The 10,198-nt window shown below is 33.7% G+C and overlaps 1 protein-coding gene across 1 annotated transcript; it reads left to right on the forward strand.

The window, feature by feature from the left end:
- The first annotated feature begins 2,022 nt into the window (after window positions 1–2,022).
- LOC111409875 (probable 2-oxoglutarate-dependent dioxygenase AOP1) lies at window positions 2,023–9,193 on the forward strand. Its single transcript, XM_023039965.1, has 3 exons — window positions 2,023–2,473; window positions 3,933–4,266; window positions 8,683–9,193. The coding sequence occupies exons 1-3, from the start codon at window positions 2,100–2,102 to the stop codon at window positions 8,935–8,937; spliced, it is 963 nt and encodes a 320-aa protein (XP_022895733.1). The 5' UTR covers window positions 2,023–2,099; the 3' UTR covers window positions 8,938–9,193.
- The last annotated feature ends 1,005 nt before the right edge of the window (window positions 9,194–10,198 follow it).

Genomic DNA, 10,198 nt, shown 5'->3' on the forward strand with positions numbered 1-10,198 from the left:
TGTCTACAACTTATATTAATCAAAAAACTATTTTATAAGTTAAAATCTATTTCTTGATCAAAAGTCACAAATTTTATAGGTCATAACTTATTTCATGATCACAAATTATCAAATTAATTGGTCACGACTTTTTTTTTTTTAATCACAAATCACAAATTTATTGGTCAAAACTCATTTTACGCTAATAATTTATCAGATTAATTGGTCACAATTTTTTTATCTATCATGGGAACATAATGTGTATCACAATTACCAATTTAGTCACAAATCACACATCTTTTAAGTCATATATTATTTATTGATCATAATTTATTCGTTTTAATGGTCACAATTACTCAATAGTTGGTTACAATCGCTCTTTATCCAATCTATTCCATCCCACCACCACCCGCATCATACACCTTCACCTTAAATATGCCACCATCACCACCACAAATCCTCCTTTACCATGACGTCCACCTACCCCATTCCGCCCCATCACGAATTGTAGATGCACCAAAAGCTTGGTTCAACTTCATATCATCACCTTCAACAATAATAATTTTAAGAATCTCGGGAGACAAAAATTCTCAACACACAATAATAATCATGCTAGCATCTACTAATAACATAATCAAAAGTAGACTTCAAATGAAAACAAAAGAAACAAGATTTTATCGCCAAAGAAGAACTCGAATTTATTGAAATTAGAAAATTTTCCTTTCAAATTTGAATAGATTGCAGAACAACTAATGAGTTCTTATGTTAATAACTCAAAGAACAATGAAAGTAAATAGTATATTGGTGGATGTCAGATTCCGACGAAGGTGGAGGCCAAGGACTTAGTGGATTTGACATCAAATTTCAGCAAGTCTCAACTGAGATGGGATGTTTGTAGGAAGCATTTGACGACGAAGTCGATGGTGAAAAGAGATAGGGGTTGCAACTGCATTTGCGTGGCAAAGGAATGGCGAATAATGGTTCCACACTGGTTTCATTCCCTTTGTGCTTTGCAAATATAGAAAGAAATGATTTTAGTTTTGGATTATGCTGCTTGTACATAAAAATTGTACATAATGGATTACATAAAATGATGTGAAGGGAAAAGACTGGATGAAAAAGTTTAAACTGACAAATAATAGAGTGACATATGACATTATGTAACCCATTATATAAATCTTAATGTATATGTAGTAATATCCGTTAGTTTGAATTATGCTGCTTGTACATAATGGATTACATAAAATGATGTAATTTATGACAACGTCTATATAACTAATCTTTATTCAATGAAAAAGAAAGAATATATAATATGAGAATATACATTATAAATTACATATATTCCAGTGGACGCATGTCCTACACCTTAACTAAAAAAAAAAAAAAAAACCCAATCTCTAATTTTAAAACTTTTGATAACGCTGGTAATACAAAAATAGTTGTAATTATGAGTCTTTTACAATTATTTTAAACATTAGGTAACATATATCAATCGGTCAATTCTTTATAAATCTTTGACCAGTCCTTAGAAAACTCTGAAAAATCTACAAAATCTTAGCCTTACGTATATGGATTCTTAAACCGAATCTGCATAAATGTCAGTTTCTTGTTTGTGAAAAGAGATAGATTTTGCTAAGATGTATTTCTTTGTAGACCATATAATTCAATAAATCGGTTCTTTCAAAGGTTTAAACATTAAAAAAAAAAGTATTTATTTAAGTCGACATAAAATGGAGTTGTAAAAAATATCCAACAGTAAGCGAGTAAAATATTTTTCAATACATCTTGTCACATATTATTCAGATTATTATTTAATAGAATACTATAACATTAATTTGGAACTTCCAATACTCGCATGAATTACTATTCTGTATATATCAAACCACCTCATTTAAATATTAATTTGTTAAAGAAAAAATATTATTCATTTATATTTTATCTTCAAACAAATAAAATATAATTCTTCGAGGCATTATGCACCTACTGTGACGTGCTCTAATTTTGACAATACAAAGAAATCTAATGCATGCTTTAGGAATATAAATGAAAACAAAGGCTCCATTGCATATCTACGCATTCAAATTAAGCATATTCAAGAACCTATTAAAATCTAAGGCTATATGGCATCTCAAACACTTTTCGAGCTTCCAATTATCCATTTTTCAAAGGAAAATTTGAAGCCCAACACAAGTTCTTGGATTGCAACATGCAAAGATGTTCGCCTTGCACTTGAAGAATATGGATTTTTCGTGGCAAAATATGATGGGTTTTCCTCAGAACTTGACAAAAAAGTGTTCAATGTTGTAAAAGAATTGTTTGATCTTCCTTTAGAGACCAAAACTCAAAACTTTTCAGATGTGATGTTCCATGGTTATGTTGGACAAATTCCTCATGCTCCTCTTCATGAAAGCTTGGGAATTCCAGATGCAACAACCGCCAATGGAGTTCAACGTTTCGTGGATCTCATGTGGCCTTCTGGAAACCAGCAATTCTAGTATGGACTTCAAACCGTTTCGTTTAAATTTTGAGCTATTATACTGAGGATTAATTTTTGTTTATTATTATTCAAATTCTTATGTTATCAGAAATTTTAGTCAAATTTGATTGGAAACTTGTCGATGAACAAAACGCAGATGAAATTTTAATTAAATTTGATTGAAAACGCGCCAATAAACTAAATCTAAGCGGAATTTTAGTCAACAAGATGAGAGAAAAACTGCTTTCAAAATTAAGTATATATGGTCTATATGAGTGATTAGTCATGCTATTTGGACTTACTATTGCACCTAACACGTTTATGAGGCTAATAAAGGTTGGATTCATTTGCTTATTTATTTATTTAGTTTTCAGAAACTTGATGTGTGTGTGCACAACTTTTTTTAAAATAGTTGTGACCAACAACAGGTTTGCCAACAAGATGGGAATTGCAATTAAACCTAACACGATAGGGATGCGGAATTCTCCATCTTGGGGGGGGGGGGGGGGGGGGGGGGGGGGGGGGGGGGGGGGGGGGGGGGGGGGGGGGGGGGGGGGGGGGGGGGGGGGGGGGGGGGGGGGGGGGGGGGGGGTTAGGAATGGGGCTAAGAGATCTGTCGTGAGTCAGGGACAGGGCGAGGACAAGAATCATGGTCCCCCGTCCCAAACCTTGATCTGGATCCGCTCCGTTTACCCTGTTTATTTTTTAAAAAAAATATATATATATGGTTGAGGGTTTGTGGGGGTTAACTAGTCATACAAATTAGATGTCCATTAGTCATTATAGATTGTGGGTTTGGATTGGAAACAATTTCTACAATTGGGTCCATCTCTCTGAAAGCAATGTAGAACATCACATATTCACATTATAAAAAATATAAAAAACAAAGTTTTACTCTAGGATTGGGACCTTCCCCGCCCTCCTTTGCCTAAACGGGGATGGGATGGGATGGGGGAATCCCTGACCGAGGTGGGGCAGGAAGGCAAGGGGGATTATAAGGTTCATATCCCATACTCACGTTGTCATTCTTAGGTCCCATGACATATTATTTATTTTGATAATATATGAGTTTACTCAAATTTGAACTAGAGGACTCTTGAAAACAAAATTGAGCTTAAGTCGAGGGTAAGTTTTGAGTGGATTTCTCTCCACACAAAATCGACTTCAAAAGGAGTTTTTTATTCATAAAATAGAAGTAAAAAGATTTAATCACTCCAAAACTCCATTGTCAAACCAATTCTAATCCTACGCTAGAATTTTTATTCTAAGAATAATCCCTCCCTCGCAAGTATTTAAATGTTTTGGCATTTTCCAACAAGGGGTACCTCTATGTACATCTCAAATTCTGTGTTGGAGTGAGATTAGTTTAACATTGCATAAATTTTATCAAAAGTACTGCTTCTATATATTTATTTTTATTTGTTTCTTCCATCTAAAATGCCATTTGATTTGATTTGTTCACTTCCTTTTGTTGTAGTGAAACCTTACTCTCTTATGCAAGACTGATATCACAACTGGAGCAAATGGTAGACAAAATGGTGTTTGAAAGCTATGGTACCCAAAAACACTACAAATCCCATGTTGAATCAACAACATATCTTCTTAGACCCATAAAATATTCAGCTCCGGACAACATCATAAGCAACAATATTGGCAATATTGGCACAAATATTCATACAGACAAGAGTTTCCTGACCATACTTCGTCAAACTGAAGTTAATGGACTGGAAGTGCAGCTCAAGAATGGGGAGTGGATTTCCGTGGATGTACCACCTGGATCATTTGTTGTCATGTCAGGGGATGCATATCAAGTAAGTTAACTTTTTTAGGTTTTGTTAACAAACTAACCGGCCGGTAACACTCTGATATCACTTGTTAGGAAATAAAAGAATGAGAATAATATGACAATATGAAAATCAAATAATCAATAAGACAATATTTTACGTGAATACGGACAAAATAAGAGAAACCACTAACATCAATAATGGAGGATTATAAATTATGTAAAATGTATGGATGATTTCTCAAGAGGTTTACTCCTCATATTTATAGTGCAAGGGAGAGCTTAAGAAGTGGTAGAGTTCAACAATAACAAGTTCAAACAATAAGGAGTGTTGTAGATAAAATAGAATTATAAAAAACCTGCCAAAATTGCAAACAATGCATTTCAAGATAAAACCATCGCTTGAGTGGTGGTCTCATGACTGTCGAGTGATGGCCTGCCGCTTGAGTGGTTGTCTTGCAGTGAGCAAGCGCTGGAACTTTTGTTTTCAGCACTCGAGCGGTATCAAGGCGTCTAGTGAGTGCTAGTTCACTGTTTCCTTCTCTTTGCACGATTTCTTCGTCTTCTATTACAATTTGGACTCCTTTAAGTCTTCTTCAAGTCCAACACAAATTTCAAGCTGCTAATTTAACTCCCAAATTAAATTACAATAGGAATTTCCAAATAGACTTCAAATAGAATTCAAGTCACACCTTAATTCTAACAAACTTCACATTTACATGAATTTCAATACAATGAACAAAACTTCAAAAATTCTCCACCTGGAGATGAATTTCATGACATGAAATAAAAACTTAACTCTTCAATAATAAATTTACCACCAAAATTTCCCAACAAAAAATTTCTCTGCGTCTTCCACAAAACCCAACTAGGGCAGTCTTAAGAGCTTAATATCAACTTAATCCAAGTACTATTTAGCAAGATTATCTTTGGTGTCAAAGTTGCACAAATTATCACCACGAGCAACAAGATCACAAATAATTTAATAATTACCAAATAAGAAAAAACATACATTGTATTAGAGTTATCACAATTAACTATTACTATAGAAAGTCATTTGCTAGACTCAATACTTTCTCTGACATTTCATACATAAGCAACTAAATTAGGTTCCCTGTACATTTGTGGAGACCTGATATCTCTCATGTGTCTTTCTCTAACAATTGAATATTGTAGCACCGCCAGTGGTGGTGGCAAAACAGGATTACTCATAACTTCTGAACTCGATTGAGATGTATTCTGTAATACAGATCCTAAACTAAGCTTCTACGATATTGTAGCAAACTTAAAATCCACTTGAGTGCCTAATTTTTACCGATTGGTATCCAAAGATTCTATAGAATCCTACAAGACATAACTTAGCTTCATTATAATATGGGCACCTTTAATTATCTTCAGGACTCCACTTTCACCAATAAATTTATACCCTTTTGAATTAAAAATGCATAAGGAGATAAGATTTCTTTTCATATTTGGAACATGTCTTACCTCATCAAGTGTCCGAACAATCTCATTGAACTTCTTATTCTGACCCTTCCAATACTAGCTATCTTACAAGGCGCATTATTTTTCATTACCACAATGCCTTTTGAAACTGTTCATATGTTGAAAATGAATCTCAATTAGGACACGTATGACACGTTTAAGCTGTATCAAGAATCTAGTCATCGTCAAGTTTGGAGTTGCCATCGAAAATAATCAAAAGTTCTCCATCATTATACCAGTCTTCTACAATACTAGCTTCAACTTAAGTTTTTGATTGTTTTTCTTTCTGATTTGTAGCAGCTATTTTTTTCATATTCTGCAACTTATAACAATTCTAACAGTGCTTTTTTTCTTTTTCATATTCTACAACTTAAAACAAGTCTTCTTAATGTGCCACTTTTTCTTGCAAAAATTATAGATTTTGTAATTAAATCTTAATCTGTCACTTACATCACCACCATGAACAACAAGGCTATCTTCATGAGCCTCAAATCCAATAAGATGTTGTATTTTCTCCTTTAAAAATAGAGCATTATATTTTTTTTTAATGGTGAGAGAATCACGACTATATAAAATAGTGTATCCAAAAGACACATATGAAGCGGGCAGCAAACACAATGAAATCAACTTTAAATCTTCTTCATCATACTTGAGCTTCGAGGTTTCTAAATCAATAACTATTTCCTTAAAAATAGCTAGGCGATCTTCTAGTGATGTACCTTTGTAGTATAATGAAAATACAATCGCTGCTTCAAATACAATTTGCTAGTTAAACTTTTCATCAAACATAATTGCTTCAATTTCAACCATAATTTGGCGATGATTTTCTCCTTTAAAACGTCTTAAAGAATATGATTCAAAAGATGAAAATGAATCTGTGATAGGGCCTTTTGATTCTTATGTTGTTTTTCCTCCAATGTTTATGTTAAGGTATCTTGTCAAATCCCAGCAAAGTATCATTCAAATTGATCTGAGCAAACATTGCTTGTACTTTACCTATCATAACAAAAATCCGGTAATCTGATCCAAAAGTAAAATATCATCATTGTAGCCATCATAGAAATTCAAACCTCAAATTGAGTTGATTGAACCTCGCACTGATACCACTTGCTAACAATCTAACCGAATGGAGAATAATATTTTATGGAAATATGAAAATCAAGCAATTAAGAACACAAAATTTTATGTGGAAAAACCACAAGTAGAATATGAGAATTTACTAATATTAGTAATGGAGGATTACAAATTTTGGAGAATGTAAGGATGATTTTTCAAGAGGTTTACTCCTTGTATTTACATTGTAAAGAAGATCTAAGATGAGATAGAGTTCAATTATAACAAGTATGGAGTGTTTAGGATAAAATATGGCTTAAAAATTGCCAAAATTTCTAGCCATGCATTTCAGAAGACTGCTACCAGAGTAGTTGTTGAGCAGCCTTTTTACGGTAAGTGAGAAATGGAACTCCTATTTTAAGAACTCGAGCAGGATCAAGGCGCTTATCAAGCGTCAGTTCAACATTCCTTGTCCTTCCACGATTTCTTCCTTTCCTCTTGCAATTTGGATACCTTCAAATCATCTTCAAATCCAACACAAATTTCAAACTCCCAATTGGACTCCCAAATTGAATTCCTACTAGAATTCTCAAACAAACTTCTAATAGAATTCAGATCACACCTTAATCCTAATAGGTTTCTTAAGATTGTTTGGCATTGTTTTACATATAGTAGGTTAAACTTACTCTTTATCCCAACATTTTTGTGAGATCCTCAAATAATATAAATTTGTGTATCACTCATTTTTGTATATTTATAATTTAATCAATGATATTTTTGCTCCAATTTTTTGCATCTTCTTCCCCCTCTTAATCAAACTTGTCATAGTTGTTTAGGTCCTATTACTATACATGATGCAAGTCAAATGCTCTACGTAGAAATATAAGAACATCCTTCCCAGATATTTCTTTGAAGAGCAGAATGTAGAATTGTGCTTAAAAGTGAAAAAAAAAATAAATAAATAAAAAAAATCCTTACTTTTAAGTTTTAGTCTGTTTGGTATAGCTGAAATAATAATTTAAGCTAATCAAACATGTTTTTTATTCACAAATTTAGTAGGGCACAGATTTTACTATCCACATATTCTGTAAAATCCAATGCTTATACGAAACGACCAAATATGTTGTGATAAGAAAAAATTTGCTTGGGGAATACAACATGCGAATAGATTTCCATTTCTTGTTACTTCACATAGTTCAATCTCTCATTTTGGTGGAGCTTAGGTCCCGCTTGATGGCCTCCTTTTATTGATGATGCTTAAAAACGCAGTTGATTGTATCATATGTATACAATATTTTGAGGGTAAAATGATAAACACTAATTTCAACATTTCACATAAGTTAGAGACTCGGCTTTATTTTTCCATGATCAACACAGAAATAGCATTCCCTCTTCCTAGTTCAGTATCAAGTATTTGATACAACAATAGAAAATAAAATACTAATAAATAAATTTATTCCATCTCGATTCAATGTAGAGGTGTAACTTGCATAATATCATATTAGACTAAGGTACTTTGTTTAAGTCTCATTATCATCAATACGTGAAAATCCTTTGTTGTGGCTTTTTTATGGGGAAAAAAGAAATCAAATGTGAATAGAGGGGTGTGTTGAAGATAAATTATGTCCTGAAGTTGGGATTAAAATTCTAATTTTAATATAAGTCAAAGTCAACAATTAATTTTAATAACATATTTCATAGAATCAACAACTTTTCAACCACACATTTCTTAACTCCTATCAAAATCTATTAAAAATTTTATTTTAATCCTCAAAAAATAGAGATTATAAGTAAATAAGTAGACCATTCTCTAACAATTTAATGTTTTTTCCCTCAAGGGACCTAAAACAAAAAGTAAAAAGAGTTTTTTTTTTGTTATATTTCCCCTTTTTCTTTTTTGGCTTAGGCATGGAGCAATGGGAGAATACATGCAGCCAGGCATCAAGTTATTATGAAAGAGGACAAGGAAAGATACTGTCTTGCATTATTCTCATTCAATCATGGGACTACTAATATTCCTAAAGAGCTTGTGGATTCAGATCATCCATTGCAATTCAATCCATTTGATAATTTTGGGTTGGTCCATTTCTACCTCAATAGTGCCACCCAGATGTCTGAGAGCAGTGCCAAAGCCTATTGTGGTGTCAATGTTGAATTTTAATCAAGTGATTTTTGTCATAGTTTATTAAGGTGGTGTAAAATGTGTTTTCAAAAGTCCCCAAAGTGCACTTTTGTAAGTGAGAAAACGTTTCTTAAGTCTCCTGTCCACTTCACATTCACTAGTTGGCTGATTCCTTTTTACATGGATTTGTGTTTGTTGAAGATTGGGCTTGACCGTTGATCAAATTTGTTAGGTCTAAATGTGTTATTGGCAATTCTGTGAACAAAATGGATTTAATCGTATGTTTGTAACTCAATTGAACATTCTTGTAAAAGTCAAGGACTTGAGGTGCAATTTTGTATAGATGAGGTAAATTAGTGTTTGAGTCGTTAAAGGAGTTCAAGATATCCAAGAAGATCACATAAGATCATCGGAATGCAATTGGAAGTCTAAAAGATATCAAAGAGCCGCACAAATTATGTTTCGGATTTTTAGTCTTCACTTGGAACACATTTTACACATAGAAACAGTTGGAATTTGAGGATATTTCTAGAAGAATTGTATCCCTTTGAGTTATCTGTTCAACAAAACTTGAATCACCTCAATCGGACATCAGAAGAGAAAGTTATGATGAAAATACTAACGACTACTCAGCAGTCGCTCGACCCTCGCTCGAGCGATAATAACAGAATGGGTCTCGCTAGAGTTTCGCCCCACCCTCGCTCGAGCGACCGTTCTACGCGAAAAAAACCCTAGTACGCATTTTTAAATGTTTTACTCGGCCCATACTACCAAAACACCTTTAGATATAAATACCTAAGCCCTAACACGAATTTTGGTGTGGTTGCTCATTGTGCCTCTCTTGAAAAACATCTTCTACTCCATTCTTGAAGAGATCCAAGGCAAATCAATTGAAGATCCAAGATAATATTCTTCTTCTACATCTTCTTCAAGAGATCCAAGACAATATTGATTGAAAATTTTATCTATGCAATTCTTGTGATCCGGCAACCATTTCTTGGGAAAACAACAAACATTCTTGAAGACAAACACCTGGCTTCCTCAACTGATTGAAGGAAGGAACTCTCTCTTTGGTGGATTGAGAGAGTGGTGCAAGGTGCAGTTACAAGCACAAGAACAGGATGTTCTTGGCGTTCCACTTGTGAGGATATTCAGTATAAGATCAGAAGACTGTAGGAGACAGCAGATTGGGCTGTAGGAGGTGGACTTAGGAGTCTAGCAGGAGTCTAGAGAGTCTACGCAGTAGATCGTCAGGCTGTGACAGTGGATCTTGATGGGTTCTTTGATTGGCGAATCATTG

This window comes from Olea europaea, chromosome 15, assembly GCF_002742605.1.
Source record: "Olea europaea var. sylvestris chromosome 15, O_europaea_v1, whole genome shotgun sequence".
Classification (NCBI taxonomy): Eukaryota; Viridiplantae; Streptophyta; class Magnoliopsida; order Lamiales; family Oleaceae; genus Olea; species Olea europaea.